Source organism: Emys orbicularis, chromosome 17 (assembly GCF_028017835.1).
Source record: "Emys orbicularis isolate rEmyOrb1 chromosome 17, rEmyOrb1.hap1, whole genome shotgun sequence".
In the NCBI taxonomy this organism is placed as follows: domain Eukaryota; kingdom Metazoa; phylum Chordata; order Testudines; family Emydidae; genus Emys; species Emys orbicularis.
In genome coordinates, this window is record NC_088699.1 from 14,247,860 (window position 1) to 14,274,450 (window position 26,591).

The following is a 26,591-nucleotide window of genomic DNA, read 5'->3' on the forward strand; positions in this document are numbered from 1 at the left end:
GATTGGTGTTATTGCAGGTGTATTTATTTCCCAGAATATGTTGGATTTTTACTCAAACTGCACATTGATGGTATTTTTTAATCTATTGGGTATGTGATGAACTGAATTTTTGGCTCTCATGACATCCCAGAAAAAGTTTGCTTTTTGACCCCTTTGCCTGCAACCTCTCCATAACACGTCTCTGTGTGTGTATGTACATGTCTTCAGATTAGCACACATTTTTAATGACATAGTTAATATCCGCTAAAGAGGTTTAAAATAAGAAGGCCGACACACCATCTCTGGCTGCAGAACAGGAGTCCCAAAAGCGGTACTCTTATACATTGTATTTTCCCCTTTGTGCGCTCTCTCTCTCTCACACACACAGAGGAATCTCTGGTGAGGAAAGGTGAGATGATGAGCAGCAGCAGGAGAAAAGTCCAACAAAAAGTCTGCGATGTTTGCCGACACCCATTTATTATTGGTTCAGATAGACAGGTGGTGTAGCAGCCGAGCAGAGGACACATGTCGTGTGCAGCCAAGCACGCTAATCTGATTAGCAGGTTACCGAAGGGCAGAGCTGTAGGAAGGATGTGGGTGACGGGTTAACAAAAAATCACAATTCCAACTGCAGATGTGAGGACTATTTCTGCCTCGATGATGAAATGAGTTTAGCTTTGACAGATTTGGGTCTGGACTGCTTAACCTCCCCTGCAAAGAAATTTTGAGATGATTTGCTTTGTCAGAAGAAATCCTTACTGGTGTGCACCTTCCCATACATATTAAGACTTAGCTGGTGGCAGAGCACAAAGGCTCCTTAAAAATCACTTGCTGTAAAATTTTGTGCATTTTCTGTGCTTTATGGGTTTCCTAGATTGCATAGTTATTCTGTAAATAGAGCAAACTTCTGAAATCTGGGACAATGTAAAGGCTGGCACTTGGATTCTACGGGGATAGATGCAATAAGAAAACCTAAATTAAAGCAGCCTAATTCAGTGGGGACATAAATGGAGGGGTCACTGAGTTGGACACAGGTGCACTGCAAGTTGCACAGATTTGGCACTCAGTGTAAAATGAGTGCACCTTAAAACGGGGCAGAAAGGGATTGCCGCAAAGAAGGCAACTAAGAGGACAGCGTAAGATAAAGCAAGTCTTTCCTGTGCTTTGGGCCCAAACTTGGTGCCACTGTGATTCCTGTTGCCTCTAACAGCACAAGGATCTGACACTTTACTTGATACTTCCCTGTTACCTTTATCTTGTACCCAGAAGCTTAGAACCCATGGAAAACCAGTAGGCAAAAATGAGCCATTTTTATTTATTTCTAGTCCTCTTTTTTTGAAGAATAAGGGGCCTCTCTGTCCTCCTCCCCCACAAAAGAAAGTGGGTGAAAAGTTAATGCAGGGCATAACCATACAGAAAAGCCGAGAGGGAGAAAGAACCCTATCTGATGCATCTGTTCCTGCATCAGGCCCTCTAATGTCAACATCTGTGTTTGCAGTAACAAACGCTTAAAGGGTAACTTCAGTACAGACATCTGAAAACTTTTTGTAAAGAAGCAGCACACTCTCTTCCAGGTTCCTTTTCAGACACTCGCCATTAACAAAATAGGCTTTTCATGCTTCTGTGGTGTAAGTTATCAGCTATTCATTTCGGTCTGTTCTATTTACATGATGCACACTTGCCAAGAGCTAAATGCTTTCAATGAGAACAATGCATTACATGTTACCGGTTTGGAAGGGACCCCTCTGTATTTCTTTACAGTGATGTTTTGCAATAATGAAGACCGGGAGTCCTGAATCTTTCCAGGATGTATGGATCTCTCCAGTAAGATATTCTTTCTGCAGGATTTAGGGGTTTTCTTTTTTAAGAGAGAGTAAGCACTGCTTCAGTACCCACTGCTCTCATAGAACTGTTCGTTAAAACTATTCCTAGCTGGGAATGAAGTATGGAAATGCAGGAATGACTCATTTACACAGCTAGGGGCCTGATTCAAACCCCAGAAAAACTAACAGGAGCCTTTTCGTTTATTTCAGTGAGCTTTGGATCAGGCTCAAAATACAAGTTCCATAAAGGTTTTGGTGTTTCTGGAGATCTGCCGCTATGCGCCAGATCTTCAGCTGCTATAAATGGGCATAGCTCCTTCCACTTCAATGGAGCTACACGGATTGACATCAGCTGAGGATCAGACCCTATAAATAAAAATAAATATCAGTATCTACATAGATGTGATGTATGTATGTGTATGTATGTGTGATGTATGTATGTGTATATATAAACATTTCAATTAACATATAAAGCATTCATAGTAAGGATAATTAATCATTGGAACATCTTACCTACAGTTGTGGTGCATTCCCCATCACTGGCAATTTTTAAAGCAAGACTGGATGTTTTTCTAAATGATATGTTCTAGTGAAAACAGGAATTATTACGGGGAAGTCCTATGAAGGAGGCCAGATCAGATGATCACTGTGGACACTTTTAGCTTTACCCTATCAATACGTACTCTATGTTTGTATATAAGGCACCGTCGCTTTAAATTTTGCTATAAAATAGGCCATTTTTATGGGCTTATTGTTTATGCTGTTTTGTTAATGACCATTTTTCTGCTTAAACCTGTATAGTGGAAAGCGGATCAGTTGTAGAGGAAAAAGAGGGAGCTAGTTTTATGAAAACAAAGGAGCAAATGTGGTTTACAGCTTATTACTATTCCTGTTTCTCCTGCAGATGTTTCAACATCTAAAGGACTTTACTTTTTAAATATATATTTTGCTTGACACTCAATAGTTATGATTGGTGTTAGATAAACATCAGTTGTGGTAATATAACTGAAAATAATGACATGTTGTAGATACTACATTATGCATTCAGCTTTATAGGGCTTGGCTAATAACCATGTCACAGAACTCTGCTCAGTAAAACTGTGAGAAAGTTTTGCAATGACAGCAAAACTGACCTTTCTGGCTTTATACTGAATTTGTACAAAAGGCTAAAAAGCATCTGAAATGTTACGAGTCTTCAGAATTTTCCATTAGAAAAAAAGCTGTTTTCACTTTGAAAATGTCACAAAAAAGCTTCTATGCAAAGCTCATAAATGTATGTACTACCATGCAAACAATAGGAAACACAATTCTGATTAAATCAAACTAGCTCACATTTGCACTTCCCATGTTTTTGTGTGCATGTGAAATTCATAGCATTTCATAACCTGAGCTTGGCTGTGAAGTTCTGGGCAGGAAAATGCAGGAGCAACTTGATACAAGATTATCATCCTCATCTACATCATGTCACCCTGAACTGGAAATGTGTTTATTATTTTGTAAGTGAGGGGCTGATTTAATAAAAATATAGAACCATAGGCTCCTGTGACCTTGCATAGACTCCTATGGTTCAGAAACTAGATATGTATTATATTTCATTGGGCCCTAAAGGTCAATAAGTTTTATTTGCTCATACATGTGTGTGTGTGTCTGTCTGAAAGAGGTGGGGGCTTAAGGAGAGACGAACAATACACACCAAAAACCGAACTTTAAATGGCAATTCCTAATCTGGCAATTTTTTTGTGAGAGGCTTACAACTATTCATATTTCCCTTCAGAGCATAAATGTTGCTTGTAATTCTGAAAAAGGGTGGTGGTGGGGAGAAGGGGACTCCATTTAAGTTTCACTCTCATAGAATGGGGGCATTTAGGAAAATGTTTAACAATAGTGGTTGAGATTTTGGAGGACCCTGTGGATTTAGACACAGAATGCCTGCTGCTACCTCCTCTTATGCAAAGCCACCCTTCAAACTCTCTGTGATATGGCTTACCCACCAGCACTTGCAAGGCAAGGGAAAGAACTCAATTACTCATGCTCTGTACAAGTATGGGGGGTGAGTAACTCATTGTCTCCTGGCTAGAGGTAGACTGAGGGAGGTAATGGGGAGCAGGGCCGGCTCTAGCATTTTTGCCGCCCCAAGCAGCAAAAAAAAAAAAAAAAGCTGCGATCGCAGTCGGCGGCAGGTCTTCGCTCCCAGAGGGAATGACGGCCCCGCCGCCGAATTGCCGCCAAAGGGCCGGACGTGCCGCCCCCCTCTTCATTGGCCGCCCCAGGCACCTGCTTGCTAGGCTGGTGCCTGGAACCGGCCCTGATGGGGAGACAGGTCTCTCTGATAAAGAAAGGTATCAGCCTAGGGCTTAACAGACAAGATGAACCAGGGACCATAGTGAAGCCTGAGAGGGGTGGAAGGGCTATTAATTTGAAGACTTGTTTGAATCTTTATTTGACTTGTTCAGGCCGCAAGGGGCTTAGACTTTTCGGCGACTTGGCCAGAGCGTCAAGCCACAGAATACTCTGAAGGGGAGTCAGAGAAAGGCCATTGCTGATCCAAGAGAGATCTCAGCAGGGGCTGCTAGAGTTGAGGACTCGGTGCAATGCTGCGATCAGAGTTGAGGGAGTGCCCACAAGGTGAGAACGCGCTCTCACACTCTCTCAGCTCCTTCACGCATCCCATTCACCTGTTATTTGTCCTCATCTGGAAGCATTTCCCACCCACACCAAAGAATACAAATAAATCAGTCACAAAAATTAAAACAAAAAACATGGAGTGGGAACTCATGCTCCCCTTCCCTCAAATAATACACACACAGAGAGAAAACCTTTCCATCCTACCCCAGGTGACTGGTCTAAGTCACCAGAAAGTGAATATGAGTATTAAATACTAGCTATTGCTCCTCCTACCCAACTCCTCCTAGCCCTGGGGAGCAGAGAGTTAACATTCTGTGCCGCTTTAGCTATTGCTGAGTATGCTTATGCTCTAGGGAAAAAATAACATTTATTATTTAATGGCACTTCTTCAACTTAAAAGGTAGTTTTCTTTTTAATGCTCGCAAATGCTGCTTTTATATCGTACAAATGCTAATCCCCGGTGAACAGCCATTTGCTACTCTTATGTAATCTAAGCAGACAACATAACTCTGACAAGACAAGACAAGACACTCCGCCTTAAATTTGGCAAAAGTAGCAGATGATCTAAATGAAAGGCTTTGTTAAATGGCTCAGTCTCTAGGTTTTCACTGACAGCAACACCGTTGTTGCATTGTCCCAGCTCAGAAAGGTGCATTCACTATTGCTTTAGCTTTACTAACTTTTCACAAGTCTGGATAACTTATAAACTACGAGGAAATGATGGACCGGGCTTGGTTTTTTTCACTGCAGTATTTTGGAACTTCTGCTCCTTGTTCTCAGAAGTGCAAAGATACATTTAAATGAAATTCTGGACCCGATTGTGGCCTGTCTAATGTTCCCAGGCAGGGGAGCAAGGGGGCTCCAGGCATCCTAGGTGGACTATTCAAGTTCAATTCAATGAGACTTTATCGGCAGGGCAAACTATACAAGTGTTGCCCCCCATACCAGGTCTGTCAGGGCAGGTATGACCCACTCAGGATGGATACAGTCACACACTGTGTTTACGGTTTGAGCCCATGTGTCTCAAGACAGTGCAAGGGAGAAAGCAGCCTTCCCAGAGCTGCTACTTCCACGCCTACACGGGTGTGTGGGGAGGGAGTGAACTGGGGAAGAGAGAGGGCAAAGCCCCTGCCCACTCCACATGCTAGCATCCTGGGGCAAGTCGGGAGAGAATCATTCCATGCCCCCAGAGCCAGAGGGAAATCTGGAAGCAGTATGTGAGTCTCACAGTCACAGTCTGCTTCCTGGGCTGCACAACAGCAAAGCCACAGTTTTTAGCCCTTAATGAGTGTTGAATGAGCAGAAGTTTTCCAGTTTTCTAAAGATGGTTTGGTTCAAGATTTGGGGGAGAATCTCAGGAAGGATCTTATTTTATGCAAATTTATTTAATTCAATTTTTACTTAATACGATCATCTGTAATTGCCATTAAAACACTCCTGAGAAACTGTAGGGGGTCGCAGAGTGTCAGCACCAGTCACTCAGCATGTCTGACTGTGGGCTGATGCTGGCAGGAATAGAACAACACGTCAATACTTGCCAAATTCAAGGTTTGCCAGGAAGTCCCCACAGTGAGATGCTAAAGAACCTTCCGCTGAGTTACTGGTAACTAGAACCATGCAAACATTCCACACAGAATCCTTTGTGTTTCAGCCCAACCCAAAACACAGTTCAAGGTCCTGAAAAGATTCACTGAGGGCTTGTCTACACTTGGAACATGACAGCAGCACACCGTAGACATAACAGGAAGGGTTCTCCCATCGGGGTAGGTAATCACCTCCCCAAGAGGTGGGAGCTATTTGATGGAAGAATTCTTCCATCGAACTAGTGCTGTCTACACAGGGACTTAGGTCAGTTTAACTACGCTGCTCAGGGGTGTGGATTTTTCACACCCTGAGCGACGTAGTTAAGTTTAATTTTCTAGTGTAGACCAGCCTAAGGTTTCTGCAAACTGGTATCTAGTTTCAAATGAAAGCCGCCAATTGAAGGTTTTGGATGGAAATGAAATGGAACGCTGTAGTTTTACATGGGTTTGACCCCAAAATAGATAAAACACGGTGGTTTATATATGTCTCATTTCTTCCCACTGGAAAACGAACACAAGTTGTATTTCTTGGAAGAAAATACCGATACGTCTTTTACACAGTCAATGTGTGAATGAGGCAGAGACAACAAACACCTAACAGAAAAGCAATGTTACATCCAAGATGCTGAGATGAATTTGCCAATTAGTGAATCTACTCCTGTTCTTCCTGCACTACAGAGCCAGAGCTCAGGTGAAGGTTCCATGGCCATTGGGAAGAAACAGGCCAGAGACCGGGTGTGTCCAGAGGTAGGAGTGTGACAATGGACAGAACGCCATTCAGGTGCTAAATTAGCAGTTGAAGCATCAACAGTGCTTGTGTATGAGTAGCACTCCTGGCCTGCCACTGGGGGTTGGTCTATCACAGCACTCTAGCGACCCCGTGAGGAAGGATGGATCACAACGGGAAAGGATATTATCCCAGATAAACTGAACACATCTCCGTTCAACATGGAAAAATCCTTGTTTTACTACTGTTTGGGTACTGTGATCACAACAAGTCTTGGAAAGGTAAGGACTTATTGGACTTTAAACTGTCGCCTCTTTTTTTTTAGTTTACACTTGAACTTAAGTTCAGCTGTCTTCCCCCACTTCAACCCTGTGGCTTTGGCAGAGCAAAACAGCTGTTGCAGAAGGACACATGGTTTTCCATCCTGCGGGAAATCCAGACAGAAATTTTTCAAGTGGGATCATATATGGATATTCTGCTGCAGAGTGGTGAAATCATAGGACCCTCCCTACCCATCCGCCACTGGGCTGCAAGTCATAGATCTGATACACTAAGACACTAAAGACAGCACAGAGCAACCTTCTTTATGAGGTAGAAAATGTAACAGAAATGCTGATCTTGAAATATTAGTTTACAATACTTCATTTGCATGTGCCCATGAGCAACAATGGGGTTAATTAATACACGTTCTGAGTTTTCAGCTGAATATGAAATAGTTACTGCATTGAGGCTTTAAGTATAAATCTATTTAAAATACAGATTACCTTGCCTCCTGGTGTCTTTTCCCTGTATTTTCTGTGCAAATGAGGTATAATAACTCTCAAAAGTAGAGCCACGTAACCCAATCCAAGAAGGATGCACATATATTTTGGAGCCAGAGCCAGTTAATTAGGACATTAGGAAGAAGATTGTTTTTTATCTTTTAAAACTTTTTCAAACCTATGTTCACTTCTAATAAAAATAAGGTTGAGTGTTTTGCTTTACAAATATCAGTTCTTAAAATGCTTTGGTTCAAGTTTAACTCTTTAAGGCATCAGTACAGCAATGCACTTAAGCATGTGATTAAATTTACAGCATACAGACTAGTCTCAAAGAAGTCAATGTGACTTCTCATGTGCTTAAAAGTTAAGTGTTTGGCTGGATCACGGCGTATATGGCCAAAGGTAGGTAGAGTTCTGGACTAGCTCACCCAAACTCTTTTTCCTTCTGCTTCTGACAAGCAGAGGGAGAAAATGTGTGGCCCTAATACTGGGCCAAATCCTGAGCTCTTTATTCTTTTCTGTTCTATTTTGGTTCTTCTATCGCACCCATCACCATGGTGTCTGAGTTTTTAAACAAAGCCAATGAAGGGATGGTGCTTCTGTTGGTCAAGCCCCTGAGTCATTACAGAGCTTAAGGGAGGAAAACGACCTATAGGGAGGAAAACGACCTATAGTCTACTACCAAAGGGGTGGGGGGAGAGATGGACTCATATATTTGGAAAACAGCAACAATTCTAATGCTGAGTGCAAGAAAGGAAGCACAATGCACATCATAGTACAGAACTGAGGGCGGTTATGGCTAACACACTAAAACCATGAGCCACTACACATGTGAAAACTGTAATATAAAAGCATGCCTTGTATCTTTATACAGTTATTAAATAAGGCTGAGGACTCTCGTCAATGAAGTAGCTGGGTTGTAAGCATTCTCTGCTGCTTTGGAACTGCTGGGAAAGCAGTGATGAGAAAGAGACCTCTGAAGTACCAAGGAGACAAATGAGAACTCAGTGCATTGAGTTATTGGGGTTAACCACCTTTCATGTATCATGGCAACAAGTGCACTGCATGGATTAGATTCTGTATGAACGAGAAGCCTTGCCTTGAATAATAAAAACACCAATCGGAAGCCAGCTAGTGTGGCACTCTGCTACCTTCATATCATAGTGAACTTTGCCTACGACTGTGATTCAAAATGAGTCTCCAGGAGCAATACCCTTGTGGTGTCCACAAAGCATAACAGGGACACACAAAGGAGGAGGATAAATGCATCGGGATGCAGGATATAAACCTTCAGAAATTATTCTATTGTTCTAAATACCACACAGAGCAAGTCTCAAGTTATACCACATTGAGAATAATGCATGCTGGTCTGGTCATTTACTGTCAAGGAGAAGAGAGATTCTCAAAGGTGGCTTGAGGAGTGAAGCAACCAACTGCCGCTGAATTCTGATGGGAGCTACCTGCCCTTTGTGCCTTTGAAAAGCTCACCTGAGATTGTTGGGATTGTAAGAACGGTGGAAAAAGTGACTAAATAATCTGAAGAAATGACTAATAAAGAAAGGTTTATTGTCATTATTGGTGGTGCCCAAAATTCTCTAGACCATTTCCAAATACATAAGATGACATAATTCCTGCCCCAAAGAGCTTGGTCTATATGGAAAGTACATAAGTCTCACAGTAAGAGCAAACTGAATGTGAGTGGATGGGTGAAGGAATCCACTTTTTACAAAACAAATCTTGAAGATTAATTGAACCAACACCCAACTGTTGGAGATAGTGGGCCTGATTCTCCATTGACCTGTACTACTGTGACTGAGACCCAGATTGTCCCACTGGATTTATGCTTCTAAGGACCTAAATCTCTTTTGGAAATGAGACTTAGGTTCCTAAATCAGTTAGGCATTGCAATGCTGAGCACAGCAACAGTAAACACCATTAAAAATCTGGGCCTACATGTTTTATACCCAGTTGGCTCTCAACGTGCACTGATGTAAATAACAACACATGGTGCAGGGCAACAGAGAATCACACCCTGTAGCTAAATGAAAGACAAAAAGTCAGAGAGGAGAAGATTGGCATATGAATCTTTCGGACCAAATTTCTTTGCACAGAAATTTGCTTGGAACAACCTGCCAAATTCAGCAGGAGAAGGCCGTTGTAAGGCAAGTGGTGAAAATCACTCAAGAGGGAATTAGATGTGTATCTGGAAAAGGACTATCATGTTCAAAGGAACTCTGGGAGCAGATGCACCAATTAAGACGCTACCACTGTAACATAAATTTTCAACTGTATAAAAGGCTGAGGCCAACATATTAAAAAGGGGTCCGTGATAACAGGGGACTAATCTGAGCCCCCCCAAAAGGGATGAAGTCCTTCAGAACAAGTAGGGAGCAGGAGAGGAATTGTGATCTGAGTCACAGTTCCTTCCCAGAGCTCCTCCAGGGGGAGCACATATATGTGCTACCCCTTCTTCTGAACCTAGCCTACCATTCTAGCCCTATAATGAGAATATTTGGCCATTCGTGGCACCCAGCCTTAAAAAAATAATACTGTGCAATTATTTTCAGAAAGCTGATTAGAGGGAAATGTCATCTTATTATTCAACGTACTGCTCTCCTTGCATGGCTTCTTTGTTAGAAAAAACAGGGAAGCAGATATGACCCAGATATCATTTTATTCCTGCTAGAACTGCAGAGCCAACATCTATGGACAAGGAAGCCTGATTCTACCCTGTCTAGAAGCATCACCTACCAAACTATCAGCTATGTTTTAACTGTTCTTTACGAGTGATGATTTAAGAGGCAGAAGGAACAGCTTGAGTTTCTGTCAGAGCCCAGGCTTATGTTTGCAGTGCTGGCACTTAGAAAATTGTGTTCTGACTTACGAAAATGAACAGATTTGCTCGGGAAGTCCTTGAGAGAGGACAGAGATGAAACCCCACATTGCTATTTATATAGTTACACTTTGCAGAGTGTAACATCATGTCAAATTTTCTCTTATCTTTCCCAACGTGCACTGTTTTTTTAATAAGAAGGCAACCTTCAGTTTGTTTTTAATGGTTTTGTTTTCCACATTATAGGGCAATTTATATCTCAGACGTTCCAGGAACATAAGATGAGTTGCTAGCTCATTGTAACAGTGAACAAGGGAGGAAAGTTGGATTATTGTTTCATGCATTTAGGGATATTTTAAAGGACAGTTGTACTCTGAAAAGACGACATTGTGGTGGCTCAGTAATTCTCGACTGAATTGCTACTAAAAGGAGGTTTATCTCCAACAATCTTAGCCTGTCCTCTGAGAGCAGGGTTCATTCTGGCTCATGCACCATGACCACAGTAATAAATGTTCAGCAAGTGAAATTTAACATTTCTGTTGATGACGACAGGACAGGAATGCAGCTCAATCTCCCAGGACCACATTGACTCAGCAGGGCTAACAGGAATGGTAAAAACATATCTGAGTCAGAAATACAAGCAGATCTAACTCACAATGCACTGAAGGACCAGGCCTGTTGAACTTTTCTAGTTGTTTTCTGACCATAACTGCATTTTCAAAGGCAAGTTAAATAATTTACACACATGCTCAGTGTTGGCCTAACTCTGATTCCATTGAAATTACTGGGAATTATTTACCATTGGCTTCAATGGGAGCAGAGTTAGACCAGTGCTGAGTGCTTTTGAAAATACCACTGCATAGAGTACAGATCCTAGACCAGGGGTGGGCAAATTTTTTGGCCCAAGGGCCACATCTGGGTATGGAAATTGTATGGTGGGCCATGAATGCTGATGAAATTGGGGGTTGGGTTGCAGGAGGGGGTGAGGACTTGGGCTGGGGGTGTGGGCTCTGGGGCGAGGCCAGAAATGGGGAGTTCAGGGTGCAGGAAGGAGCTCCGGGCTGGGGCAGAGGGTTGGGTGCAGTGTGGAGGAGGACTCCAGCTGGGTGTGCGAGCTCTGTGGTGGGGCTGGGGATGAGGGGTTGAGGGTTCAGGAGGGTGCTCCAGGCTGGGACCAAGAGGTTCGGAGGGTGGGAGGGGGTCAGGGCTGGGTCAGGGGGCTGGGGCACGGGAGGGGGGGGTCTGACGTGCAGGCTCCAGCTGGTGCTTACCTCAACCAGTTCCCGGAAGCAGCGGCATGTCACCCCCACCGGCTCCTACGCAGAGGCACAGCCAGGCACCTCTGCGCACTGCCCGATCCGCAGGCGCCACCCCTGCAGCTCCCATTGGCCACAGTTCCTGGCCAATGAGGGAGGCGCTTGGGGCAGGGGCAGCGTGTGGAACCTTTTGGCTGCCCCTATGCATTGGAGCCGGAGGGGGGACATGCCACTGCTTCTGGGAGCTGTGCGGACCCACAGCAAGCATGGAACGGGGCAAGCCCCTGACCCCGCTCCTCGGCGGGAGCTCGAGGGCTCGATTAAAACATCTGAAGGGTTGGATGTGGCCCCCGGGCCGTAGTTTGCCACCCCTGTCCTAGACACCAAACGAGCGAGTAATGAGAGGTGTAAATCATACCTCGTCTGAGCTATCTAATCCCCTGAATTCAGGAAGGTGAGATGGTGCTGCAGCTTTCACCCTGCCTTGTGGTTTTCTGCTTGGAGGGTGGGGGTATGGAGCTTTACCTTTTGTCCAGAGCTTTACAGGAGATTTATCAGAGGAAGCTGCTGGGAGTACACACTGAATTGACTGTCCTGCCTACACTCCCTTCTCAGCCGGTGCTGCTCACTCTTTGGGTTCTGCAGACCTACATATCTACAGGCCCTTTAGCAGAGGGAAAGCTGTGGCTGCTCTCCACAGCTGGAACATTCCCAAGAGCGGCCCAGAGCCTGCAGTTACAGTGGTGGAAGACAGGGCTGTACATCTGGTTCTGTATGTCCAGCATTACGTCAGGCCTTTGGCAATTCTTCAATTAGTGGTCACTCGAAGACCCGAAAAGGCTTATAAGCGCCAAAAGCTCAAGTGGAAATTAAGGGGTGCATAGTCTTGAGAGCAGGACCTCTGTACACAGAAGTGAATTTCATCTGCAATATATTGCCTGTTGGATGGGAAGAGCTAATATTTTTCAATGAAGACGATGAACTTTTTCCCTGCATAAAAAGAATATTGTCGGTAAAAACACTAGAATCAGAGTGGGTGAGAATGCTCCCTTCACCCTTCCTTATTGGAGTGGAGATAATGGGCAGGGACAATAAATCATTTTCTATCAGGAGAGAGCAAGAGAGTGAGCAGCATAAGCGACATGACTGCCTGCTTGCAATTTCCCTTCCTTAAAAGAGACAGCTCTAAATTGCTCACACCACTGCAACTCTAATAGAAGAAAATGGTGTAAATGTCTGGCTCACAATGCGTCAGAAAACTAGACTGACATTTCCTATAAAACATCCTCCAGCACCTACAGTAAATGCGGCACTGACAACAACGTGGAGCAAACGTTCTAAATTCACAATAGTACCAATTTCTGTGGTTAAAATAAACGTTTTTCCTGATTGGCTATTTGTCAACAGTGGAAATATTTCTTTCAACCACACAACAATAATGCTGACTGAAGAATAAAATCAATCTTAGTACAATAGGGATACCGACCGATATAAATAGCATGTGACCAAGCACATGGGCGCATGGGAATTGGTGTGCTGCTTTATTTCTAAAGCTATGCTTCTAAGACATTTTCCAGGGTCAGTCTTATTCTATTTCTTCCTTTGCTCTGAGTTAACAAATTTTTACCTGGAAATATCCTTTGTTTAAAAATTCCCCACTTTCAGTAGTCCCTGTGGTTTTTGCGCATAGATTCTGTGGTATTGTGAGAGCCATCCAGGGTCTTTTACAGATCCTGCAAGTTATACAGGTGCTTCCTTGTTCCTTGAAAGCAGGGAAGAAATGGACCCATCTTTATGTGTGGCTTCCTCCTTCCCATTTGCCAGATCAGACCACTTACCTCCATTTGTGGCTTGCCCTCTTCTAAGACCTCATCAGCCCAATGTGGTACCCTGCTTGCCACCCCTCACATCATGACTATCTGCATCTGGCCTTTTACCCACTTTATAAAGTTTATAGCTGTTCAGTATAAATGCTAAGATACATCAGCTGATTAGGCAGATGGGACAGACAAACACCAACTCATTAGGCCATGAAAGACATCATAATGTACGTAATTAGTATCTCATAATTCCAGCCTCAACCTCCAAAACTAGTTTAAGGCACATCTCATTTCCAGGACCGACTGAATATATGGAATTTGGGGTATATATGTCAAGCCATTTGGGAGATGTGAAAACCAACCAAACACACTAAGAAATAAAATTAAGGATATATTCCAAGAGTGAACTCCACTTAAGATTTGAACCTCCATCTCTCTCAGAAGTTTTCTCTGATTCATCCCCAGACTGAAGATCTTGCAGGTGGAATTTCAAGCAGATCAGTTTCATTCTGGCAAAGTGAGGGTTGGGTGGGTAAAAATCCCACATCATGCTAATTACGTTCTCTTCACGAAAACAACAAGGAGTCCAGTGGCACCTTAAAGACTAACAAGTGCATCTGAAGAAGTGGGTTTTTTACCCATGAAAGCTTATGCCCAAATAAATCTGTTAGTCTTTAAGGTGCCACCGGACTCCTTGTTGTTTTTGTGGATACAGACTAACACGGCTACCCCCTGATACTTGTCTCTTCACGCACTCACAGGCCTAATAAAACCTTATGAATAAATTATATGCTTTTCAGCCTCATATTTTTCAGAGTGATCCATGTAACAATATAGCATAATAGATCTCCCACTATCTCACTCAGTGGGTCGCAGCCTGTGGACAAGCAGCTGCAGAATGTCTTGTAAAATCAGCAGACATGACAGTCACAGGAACTATACTGCTATGTGCTGACGGGCAAGGTGCTAAAGAAAGAATTTCAGGTACAATCCTGCCATCAGATATTCCTGTCTGTAGCCTGATTTACTATTTTAGTCCAATGAATTTCAGGTATTGTCCTGCCATCAGGTATCCATATCAGTATTCAGGGTTTAGAGAGCTGAAGATCAAACATAAAGCTCAAGCCAAGTACATTTAGAATGACAACAAACAATGCTTATCGCTCAGCCACAAGGGGGCATTTTATAGTAGGTGTCTGTATTTGGCTAGTACTAAGGTATTATAAAAACAACATACAACCAAACCTGGGCTATTTTAAGGCTCTGGTAACAAGTACCAAGCATTCAGACTTTCCTTTCATAAGATTAAAAACACAGCTAAGTATTTATTTATCTAAGCTTTTTATAAGGACCCCATTTCCATAGTACCTGAGTGCCAGACTATATTAATGTGTTTATCCTCACCCTGTGAGGTAGGGCAATGCTATTCTGCCCATTTTACAGATGGGGACCCCGGCACAGAAAGACTAAGTGACTTGCCCAGGATCATATAGTAAGCCCTTGACAGAGCAGGGAATTGAACCTGGAGTTCCCATGGCCCAGATTAGCACCTTAAATACGGGACCATCCTTCCTCTATTCACTCATGCACAGAACATCACAGAGCAGATTCTCTGCCCTATTCCTCTCCCTTTGCTCTGCCTATGTGGCACAAATGGCCAGAGACTTGCTGCAACTTGGTACCACATGAGATGTTGATTAAAAAACAGAACAGTATAAAATTAACATGGCACATCTTAAAAGGATTAAAAACTGGCTAACTGATGGGTCTTAATATACAATTGTAAATGGGGAATCGTCATCAAGCATATGTGTTTCCAGTGGGATCCTGGCCCTATGCTATTTATCATTTTTATCAATGACCTGGAGCAAAACATGAAATCACCACAGTCAACCTTTGCAGATGACACAAAAATTGGGGGAATGGCCAAATAATGAAGGGGATAGGTCACTGATTCAGAGCTATTTGGATCACTGGGTAAACTTGGCACAAGCAAACAATATGCATTTTAATATGGCTAAATGTAAATATATACACCTAGGAACAAAAAATGCAGGCCACACTTACAGAATGGGGGACTCTCTCCAGGGAAGCAGTGACTCCGAAATAGATTTAATAGATTTGGGGGTCATGGTGGATCATCAGCTGAACATGAGCTACCAATGTGACACTATGGCCAAAACAGCTAGTGCAATACTGAGATGCATAAAGAAGGGAATCTTGAATAGGAGTAAAGAGGTTATTTTACTTCTGTATTTGGCACTGGTGCAACTGCTGCTGGAATTCTGGGTCCGGTTCTGGTGCCCACAATTCAAGAAGGATGTTGATAAATAGGAGAGAGTTTAGACAAGAACCATGAAAATGATTAAAGGATTAGAAAACCTGCCTTCTAGCGATAAACTCAAAGAACTCAATCTATTTCAGTTACCAAAGAGAAGGTTAAGGGGTGACTTGATTACAGTTTATAAGCATCTATATGGGGAACAAATATTTAATAACGGGCTCCTCGATATAGACGAGCAAGAGCGAACACGAACCAGTGGCTGGAAGCTGAAGCGATACAAATTCAGACTGGAAATAAGACATACATTTTTGACAGTGAGGGTAATTAACCATTGGAGCAATTTGCCAAGGGTCGTGGTGGTGGATTCTTCATCACTGACAATTTTAAAATCAAGATTGGATGTTTTCCTAGAAGATCTGCTCTAGGAATTATTCGGGTGAGGTTCTCTGGCCTGTGTTATACAGGAGGTCAGACTAGATGATCCCCGTTGTCCCTTCCGTCCTTGGAATCTATGAACTCTCGAGCTAGCGTAGAGGAACTCAATGGAAGCGGAGAGATTCAGCTGCTTTCAAAAATCCAGCCAAAATACTTTATTTTATCCTTAGTAAAGAGTGATAGTTGACATTAATTTTATGCAAAACATACAGAGAAAAAAAACATTTGATTTTCTACATACAGAAATCCATGAGCTCCTCTGTGCTAAAAAGGAAACTAAATATATATTTTTTGTTTCTAAGGTCCTGATTCTGCAAACACTTAAGCATGAGAGTAATTTTACTCATATAAATTCAATGAGACTATTTGTGGGTAAAATTCACCCTGTGCACAGGGCCCATCCCGGACTTATGTACCATTGAAGTGCCATCTTGAGAACTTATGTGGGAGTTAAGGGGTGCACAGTCCTTGCGCCCTCTGCACAGGGGTAAATTTCACCCCCTAATTATAAAGTTACTAATGTGTATGAATGGTTGTGGAATTAGAGCCTAAATAATTATTAATAAACTAACAACCACCCCAAAATGTTTGATTCCACCCATTTGCATATATTACCTGGAGCCAACCTCTCAGAATTCATTACCCTTATTAAGACCAGTCCTCCGCTAGCACATATGAATGTGCAAATGGGTTTACTGTTACCTCTTTTGCATGCACAACTGCACATTTGGATGAGCCCATCTGAGATTGACATGAGACATTTAGGTGACTAGTTAGGAAAACTCAGGGCTTGGCTACACTTGTGAGTTAGAGCGCATTAAAGCAGACTCGGGTGCCCTAGCTCACTACCTGTCCACACTGGCAAGGCACGTAGAGCACTCTGACTCCAGGGCTAGAGCGCTCCTGGTACTCCACCTCGGTGAGAAGATTAACACTTGGTGCGCATTAGCTGAAACGCCCAGGCGTCAGTGTGAACGAGGTGTTGCATTACTGCGCTCTGATCAGCCTCCGGAAACGTCCCACAATCCCCTGAAGTCAAGTGGCCACTCTTGTCATTGTTTTGGAATCACTGCAGGCATGCCAATGTGCCCTTTGAAAGCTCCGTTTCTGACAGCCGGCTGCTTATCTGCTCCAAAACAAAGCAACCATTACTGTGGAATGCAGTGTGTGAGAGAGAGAGGTGGGGGGGGGACAGGGGTCTGTTGCTGTCTGAACTTACAAGACAGCATGCTGACATGCTCTGAGCCCCCCCCAACCCACTCTCTCTCCCCCCACATACACACAACACACTCCCTGTCACACTCCACCCCACCCCCTCATTTGAAAAGCACGTTGCAGCCACTTGCATGCTGGGATAGCTACCACAATGCACTGCTTTCTGTGGCTGTTGCAAGAGCTGCTAATGTGACCACGCCAGTGTGGACAGACTGCAGCGCTTTCCCTACTGCACTCTCCGAAGGCTGGTTTAACACAAAGTGCTCTACATCTGCACGTGTAGCCATGCCCTCAGCCTTTGAAATGAGAACACACCTTTTTCTCCTCTAAAAAAAGAAATAGATAAAAATAAATGACCAAACCCAAACGACAATAGATTAAACATTCATGTAAAACAAAGACAGAGTCATCCACCAAGCCTCAAAGAAATCCTTGAATTGTAATTTTCTTAATTAAATCTGTGACTGATTCCTACTACACAAATAAGGTGTGGGATGGATCAGCTAATAAGCATTCTGAGTTAATTGTCTTCATCAAGTGATGATTCGTACAAATGATACTATCAAAGGAGTAATAATATCCTTATTGATTAAATTAATCTCTAAAAGACAGTTTAAATGAGTTTAATTAGCAATGCATGACATTGCTGAAAACAACCTTGTAACCCATCCCCAGGGCTTGAAATGATGGCAACACACACAAAATAAACCTTTGTTCAAAACAAACATCATATATAGTTTCCTGGGGCATCTCAGTAACTCTCTGTGACCAACCGTGAAAATCCATACAACCCTCACACACAAAGAAACAGCGTGATGCATATTAAAAGCAAATGGTTTCCTTGCAGTTCAAACATTCACTAAAAACCGTACCCACAAAAAATTTTCATTTAAAAAACAAAACAAAAGTGGGAGTGGAAGTTTTCTGAATAGATTTTTTTGGCCAAAGTTTGCAAATGCAGAAGGGGCATTGTTACAGCTCCAGGAACCTGGATAGAGCCCAGCCACTATCCAGACCCGGTGTGTTGTACTTCTTGTGAGAGCTGGTACCTGTTATCCACCTGCCTATGCCCATAGCTTAAACACACCCTCTTCCAGAATCCCACCAGAATCCCTTCCAGTTTACTGGTTAAGTCTCTCAGAAGGCCTAAAGCATATAACACCGAGTCGGCACAGAATTCTAACACCCTTGCTCTTTCACCTAACAACTAAGCACAAGAAAGTACAGATCATTTAGAAAACAATAAGCAGCCTAAATGCAATGCCCAGCACTAGCTCACCATTCCCTTGGGAGTCCTTGGGGGCAAGCAGGCAGGGTTCCCCCTGCCTCAACAAGCGTCTACATGCTGGACTGCTTCTCCCTCATATTGAGCTGGAGAAAAATGGTCCCCTGAGTAAAGCAGCTCCTGCCCTTTTATAGCTTTTAGCCCCCTTTGTGGGGTGACATCCTGCTCAGCCGCCGCAGGTGACTTACGGTAATTGCCAAGGCGACCTCGCCTCTGATAGACCAATTCTCCTGGTTAGGAGCCAGTCTATTTTTAGGGCTATTCCATTTCAATAGGAGTGCACTTTAAGTCAACAACCCTCTTTTCTTATACCTTTGTCACCAGCCTTTGGAATTTCAATTCAACATGAAGGCAAACAGACAACGGAGAAGGCAAAGGGGGCTGCACATTCAAAATGGAGCTTGCAGCTTGATAAAACTGCAAAGTGTTCATAATCATACACAGAATTCATAAGTTATTACCGATTCCCCAAATCCTCACTGGCCTGGAGAAACGACTGTGCATGTTGAGGAGACCAGTTATTTGAGGGAATTGGGTAATGCGTTATAGATTCTCACAGGCCTAGATCACTGGACTAAATCGGTCTCCATTAACAATGAATGGAAAACTCATACTAATTTGCCATATTGCTGGCCACCTCAGGAAAGAAGCTACCAGAGCAAATGTCCCTCTCACCACTAGAGGTAATAGCAGTGCTATGGCTGATAAAAGAGTTTTGATAGAAAATTTCTGATGTTGGAAAATTGGATTTGTGATGAAACTTTTCATGAAAAGTGTGTGCTTAAGTCCTTTCCCACACCGAGGCTGGAACTGCATACATAATATACAACCTTGACATTGGTAAAGGCCCAAATCTACCTCTGAAGTCAAGGGGTGTCCTGAGACCACACTCAAGGGCTTTATATTAGTGAAGTGAAAATGTCCACAGAGTTCAAAAGCTGATGCACTCTTACAACTGCCCTTTGCTCAGACATCTAGGGCTTCGATATTCTCCAGCCACAGCAGGTAGAGCTGGTGACCAACTCTGCTGTTGTGGAATAACCGTGAAGGGTAGAATTTTGATAAAAAATGGCCTGCTGTGGAAGGTATTTGTTGCTAACTCTAGGGAATGCTGTTCAAATATACAGGCCTGGCATGCGGCAAGTGTAGTAAGACCTAGCACTGGGATAAATCAATGGCCAGGAATAGCTTGACATAAATGAACGAATAAATAAATAAATAAATAAATGCTGTTGAAAACATCTCCGTTGAAATATTACCCTGAACTCCTTTGCCTAGTGGACACCACCATTTTCTCTGCCAAGAACAGGCTGACAGCGATTTTATTCTTTTTTTTTTTTTTTTAGTGCTGCCTCAGGATATGAACTAGTCGGCTTTAGGGACAGGGAGAGAGACTAAGCACAAGATGTGAACTCCTTCTAGAGTGTAGGGAGATAAAAGGAACGACAGTAATACAAAGAACAATCTGTGCTCCATGCCAGGGCCAGGTTTACCCTGCAAGTAGAACAAGAAATTGCCTAGGGCAGCAAGAAATTAGAGGCAGCAAAATGTTTAGTGGGTTTATTATTATTTGAGTGACTACAGGGTAGGAGGATGTTTTCCACTTTGTAGAGGGCAGCAAAAACCCTAGTGCCAGGGTTATCTGCAGCCCTAACCATGGATAACTTTTTTGTCAGAGTGAACCACTTAACTAATCTGTCAATGCTCTCATTTGAACTAATTAGTAACAGCAAGTAAATAGATAGATTTCTTTTATTGCATTTTATAGCCATATGTACTGTACATATATATGGACATATTTATAAATCAGATTCTTGTAAAGTACATGTTCTTTTTAAATACAGGACAAGATAAAACCTTATTTTTTTACTGTTATCCTTTTTCTTTAGATCACCTTCATTTAATTGTACCATAGAACAGCGTTTCTCAAATGCGGCCACCGTGGCTGCATGCGGCCACTGGGGGCTTTTCTTGCGGACACAGTCTCCTGGGCAGTGATGGGGGAGGGGGGCAAAGCAGTGCCCCCTCCCCGAGGCCGCCAGAGGGGAGAGACAAATGCTGGAGGAACAGGCTGCTAGTGAGTTCCCCCCCTTCCCTGGGGTGGTGGGCAACAGGCTCCGGCCCTGGGCTCACCCCCATCCATTCTCCCTTGACCCCCATTGCCTCCCCCATCCATTCTCCCCATTGCCTCCGGCCCCCAATGCCTCCCTACCCACCGCCCCATCCAGAGCTTAATTTGTCCCTGGGCTTGCCAGGGCTGAGTAAGTCTGCTGCTGTGAAAAGTGATATTTGTATGTTTGTTAATATCATTTTTCACAGCAGCAGCTTACTAGCTAGCAAGTCTTTAAAAAGGAAACCAGAAAAGCAAACTAAACAAACAAACAAACAAACAACAACAACAAAGACAAGAACATGCCCTTATTTGTGTTTTCTATTCTGTTTAGGTCCAGTAAAGAATAGAGACAAGTATACATGATTTTTATTATTGAGTGTGCAAAAAAATCTCAACATCATAAAATGGCAATGTTCTGGACAAGTATATGTGCATATTTATTTGTCTTTCCTAAACTTAATTAGGAATTTTAGTTAAAATTGTCAGAGCGGCCACCAGCAAGAGTTGGTGGCCGCTCTGAGGCCACCAAAAATGTGTTGTGAGAACCCCTGCCGTGGTATGTTGAACTGATGGTTTTGCGGGATGTCTGAGATGGTGGGCTTTTGTCCCTTTGGTCTATGGTCTAATTTTTGTACTTGAAAACAAATGTATACATGCATACATTGGACGAGGGATAGCTCAGTGGTTTGAGCATTGCCCTGCTAAACCCAGGGTGGTTGTGAGTTCAATCCTTGAGGGGGCCACTTAGAGATCTGGGGCAAAATCAGTACTTGGTCCTGCTAGTGAAGGCAGGGGGCTGGACTCGATGACCTTTTGGGGTCCCTTCCAGTTCTAGGAGATAGGTGTATGCACCCAGAAACATATGATGGGTTTTTTAGTAATATAAATATTAAACTATATTAAAATACAGCATGATTTTCAGAAAGAAAGTGGAACTTGCATCATCACCAAAGAGAAAACCATTATCTTCTGACTTGTAAACTGAGTCACTTTTGAGCTGAGAGGCATTGAGACAGAGTAAACAAAGAACCACACAATTACTTTTTGACAACTGCCACACTTTAAAATTATTCAGCAACCAATCAAACATTTCATATTAAGATAAACTTTAGCAATGGTTTCTGAGCATATGGTTTCTGTTATAAGCATATTATAGATGGTTGTAAGCCAGAGTTTAAAACAATTTATTGGTTGGTTGGATGCTATATTTATTAAAATGTCAATTAATTATTTATTAACCCTGTATAAACAATTTATAAATGGAACCTTGATATACAGTGCAAACCAGACCAACTGTGACAAGAGCCACCATTCTATTGAATTTAGTACCAAAACACCAAACAACTTCACTGTGAGCAAGACTGGGCCCATATGGTGTAACTGTGAGCTTTTACACGAAGGCCAACATTTTCAAAAGTGACTAGCAATTTTATTTACCTGCAGTTTTGGATGCCCAACTTGAGACACCTTAAAGGAGGTTGATTTCAGAGGGGACATGCTCAGCACCGTTTGAAAAGCAGGCCTTTTAAAAAAAGTCATAAGTTTGAGCCCCACATGTATATACACCCAAAACCACTAATTACTTTTGAAAGTCTTGGCCAGAGTGTGTATATATAATATGTGTGTGCGTGCATGTATACACATTGGAAAAAATAAAGATTAGGATGGGGTGGTGGGAATTTTCAAAATCTTTCAAGTAGAGATATTCTAGCTATCCTTTTAATAGATCCACAATGTAAAAAAAAATTAAAAAATATTACATCTCTGATCATTGCTTGTACCTTGAACAACTATCTTACTTTTCTAGCAATCTCCATTGAAATCCTCTAAGACTAAACAGATGGGTTGAATTATTAACTAGGAGAAGAATAGTTTTACTAAATACTATACCATCTCTGTCAATCGCTGAATGATAGCAACATAAAAAAGTGAAACAAACAAATGAAGGTGGTTACAAGAGAGTTTGATACCTCTAGACTCAGGGCATCAATTGCATGCTCATGGTGCAATAATTACCCCATAAGGAGTGGAATTGCGTGGCATATTTAAGGCCTTTATCTTCTATTCCCTTGTTTAAATAAGATTACTATTCCCCACACCCAATAAAAACAGATTTTATAAGTTGCTTTTGATTGTCTAGCAAAGCAGATATCATCTGGAAAATCTATGAAATAAACAATGACTTTTCATTTTTTACAACAGCACTAATTCAATTTTTCAGTTACGAGCAAGTTTCAAGTCTCTCCCACTATCAGCTCCTTAATCTAACCAATAGTATGTTCTAAGCCCAGGCTTGATTGGATCTCCATAGACTCCGCCACTGCAAGTTTGTTTGCAAGCATTGAAATCTTTTGTCTATGAACCACTTTGTGATATATTATGGATAGGGCCCTATCAAATTCACGGTGCATTTTGGTCAATTTCACGGGTCATGGGATTTTAAAAATAATAAATTTCATTATCTCAGTTATTTAAATCTGAACTTTCATGGTGTTGTAATCGTAGGGGTCCCATAAAGAAATTGTGTGTGTGTGTGTGTGGGGGGGGGTCGCAAGGTTATTGTAGGGAGGTTACGATACTGCTACCCTTACTTCTGCGCTGCTGTTGACAGCGGTGCTGCCTTCAGAGCTGGGCAGCTGGAGAGTGGCGGTTGCAGGCCGGGAGCCCAGCTCTGAAGGCAGCAGCACAGAGGGTGGCATGGTATGATATTGCCATCCTTACTTCTGCGCTGCTGCTGGCAGGGCACTACCTTCAGAGCTGGGTGCCTGGCCAACAGCCACCGCTCTCCGGCCACCCAGCTCTGAAGGCAGTGCAAAAATAAGGGTGGCAATTCAGCAACCCCCCTAAAATAACCTTGTGACCCCCCAGCAAGTCCCTTTTGGGTCAGGACCCCCAATTTGAGAAACGCTGGTCTCCCCCGTTATATCTGTATAGTATTGGGTAAAAGCACACAAAAGACCAGATTTTACAGGGGGTGGGGAGACCAGATTTCACGGTCCGTAACGCGTTTTTCATGGCTGTGAATTTGGTAGGGCTCTAATTATGGAAACAATCAAATCATTAAACCACATCTAATATCTTTATAGTAATGAATTGAAGTTGCACTAGAAGACATTGTAAGCAGGAGTTTCTTGTGTAGTTTATTGTGGCAGTTACTGAAAATACGCCTATTGATATATCATAATTAAAGTGGGTTACACCAATTTATACATGCACTTTATTATGTGGCTGTTAAATGTCTGTAAAAGATGTTTTAGCATTCAAATCATGCTTGTGGTATTCACAACGAGTATCCCCATCACCTTCCATGAGACTATTTCTGTGAGAGACACAAGCATGATATTTTCTTTGACAGTGGATTTGATATTTCGCATATCTATAATTTGTTATCATGAACTGATGCTATAGACCTGATCCAAAGCCTACTTAAATAATTGGAAATGCTCCCTTTGGTTTTAGCAGGCTTTGCCCCATATGCAAATATTGGGGGACAGGAGAAAATATACTCCCAATAAGTAACTAAATGTTTTCTTTACTCTTTCTTTAAGGTGCCACTGAAAGTATCATGTGCTCGACTGTAATGCAGATTCTAATTGATTTTGGTCTTTAAAAAAGATACTTGTGGATGAGTTCTTTAAAAATACAATTTCAAGAAAAATTGCACAGAATGGTAACAATTTCACAAACCTTAATTCCTAGCTCTATGTTCTCTCCTCCATATACATCCATTCCAGGATCCAGAAGACCTATTTCTCCAAAGAACTTCCTGTTTACAACAAATGAACAGCCAATCATAGCAGGTGTCCTGCAGGAGGAGAAAAAAAAAAAACCAATAGAAACAGCATTATGAGCAATGCAAAATTTTTAGTTGTCATTTTCCTTTTTTCTTTCTTTCTTTTTTTTTTTTAAAAAAGGACTGTAGGTTTATTTAATCAATGGAAGTTACCTAATACCTAAAATAAGGCCTGATCCTGATGCCATTGGAGTCTTTGGTAAGCTCCTATTGACTTCAGTGCGGCCTGCGCTGGGTAGTGCTACCAGCTTCACAGTAGTAAGCACTGTGCTTGTAGAATTGGAGCATTATTTGGGAGATATTATAGGGTTACCATACGTCCGGATTTTCCCGGACATGTCGGGCTGTTTGGTTCTCAAATCCCAGTCTGGGAGGAAATTCCAAAAAGCTGGACATGTCCGGGAAAATAGGGAGGGTTCGTGGGGCTTGGGTCCGGGCTGGAGCCGCTGGGGCTGGAGCCGGAGCCGCTTGGCCAGAACCGGGGCCCGAGCCAAGCTGGGCCGGAGCCGCTGGGACCGGGGCTGGGGGTGCTCGGCCGCTGGCTGGCGCCGCTCGGCCAGGGCTGGGACTGGGGCCGGGGCCAGAGCTGCTCGGAGCTGCTGGAGTCGCTAGGGCCTGGGCTGGGGCCGGAACCGCTCGGCCGGGGCCGGCGCGCTCGGCCAGAACTGGGGCCGGCGCCCCAGGGCCCGAGCCAAGCCGGGCCGGAGACGCCGGGGCCAGAGCCTCTTGGCCGGGGCCGGCCGCCGGAGAGAGCCGCTAGGCCGGGGGGGCCGGACTGGGCCACGCCTCCTCGCACCCCCCTCCCCCTCCCCCTCCCCCGCCCCAGCTTACGTGCTGCCTGCCTGTTTCAGGCTTCCCGCGAACATTTGATTCGCGGGAAGCAGGGGAGGGGGAGGAGCAGGGGGGCGGAGCGTTCTGGGGAGGGGGCGGAGTTGGGGTGGGGACTTTGGGGAAGGGACGGAGTTGGGTGGGGAAGGGGTGGAGTCGGGCGGGGCCGGGGCAGGGAAGGGGCGGAGTTGGGGTGGGGGCAGGGCCCCGTGGAGTGTCCTCTTTTTGTTTTATTAAAATATGGTAACCCTAGATATTATTTTGCCACTGAAGTAAGACTGCACAAAATTCAACTGCTAAACCGCCTATATATATTAAAGGGAGCAAGGGAAGTTCTGTGGTTAAGGCACTGAACTTAGCTCATCCACAGACTTCCTGGGTGACCTTGGGCAAGTTACTTAATGTCTCTTTGCCTCAGTTCCCCATTGGTAGAGTAGGAATACTACTACTACCTTCCACTCTCCCTTTTTTCTCTCGTCTATTTAGAATGTAAGCTCTCCAGGATAACAATTCTTTTTTTGCTATGTACTTGCACAATGACTAATCAAATGGGGCCATGATCATGGGTGGGATCTGCAGGGTGATATAAATTATAACAATAATAATATAATTCCAGAGAAGGAAATATGCCTCACTAATGAATAACGACGACAATCATGTGGCAGAAGCAAATTCATTAAAAACACTGAACAAATATTCACACAATATTTTGTTGCATAATTTTTCCAGCTCTACCAATAGCCAGAGTTACTCTCGAGAGGGTGGGTGCGAAAGATTTGACTCCAGAATCCTGCAAAAGTTCTTGCTTTCTAATTGATGAAGCAAAATTATTACTCTCAGCCTCTGGAAGGCCAGCCAAGCTCAAGGTATCCATTAAGAGAAAAGGATTAAGAAAAATGAGTGTGTGTCAGGGACTGACATTAACATATGCACAAAACGATATAGAAGAAATACAGTCCCACTGGATATTTTCCTAATAACTATAAAACATTAAGGGCACTCATAGGTAGGTGTATTTACTACTGCTGGCAGTTTTCTTTCTTCTTCAATAACTAGGATAGAACAAATGTAAATATTGTTTGAAAACACAGGGCAGATCTTCAGCTGATGTAGATGGTTCACTGGAAACAAGGGAGCTATTCTGATTTATGCCAGCTGAGGATATGGGCATGGTTGAACAGAACCCCATCCCTAAAATTATGATTTTCCACACAGCATGTGGCTTAAAACA

General features: G+C 43.1%; 1 protein-coding gene across 1 annotated transcript in view; it reads right to left on the minus strand.

The window, feature by feature from the left end:
* Positions 1 to 26,591, minus strand: part of GALNT17 (polypeptide N-acetylgalactosaminyltransferase 17) — a 278,406-nt gene that overhangs the window by 68,684 nt on the left and 183,131 nt on the right. The window contains exon 6 of the mRNA XM_065418385.1: positions 24,427 to 24,544. Within this exon, the coding sequence (XP_065274457.1) occupies positions 24,427 to 24,544 (118 nt within the window). The remainder of the gene's footprint in view (positions 1 to 24,426; positions 24,545 to 26,591) is intronic.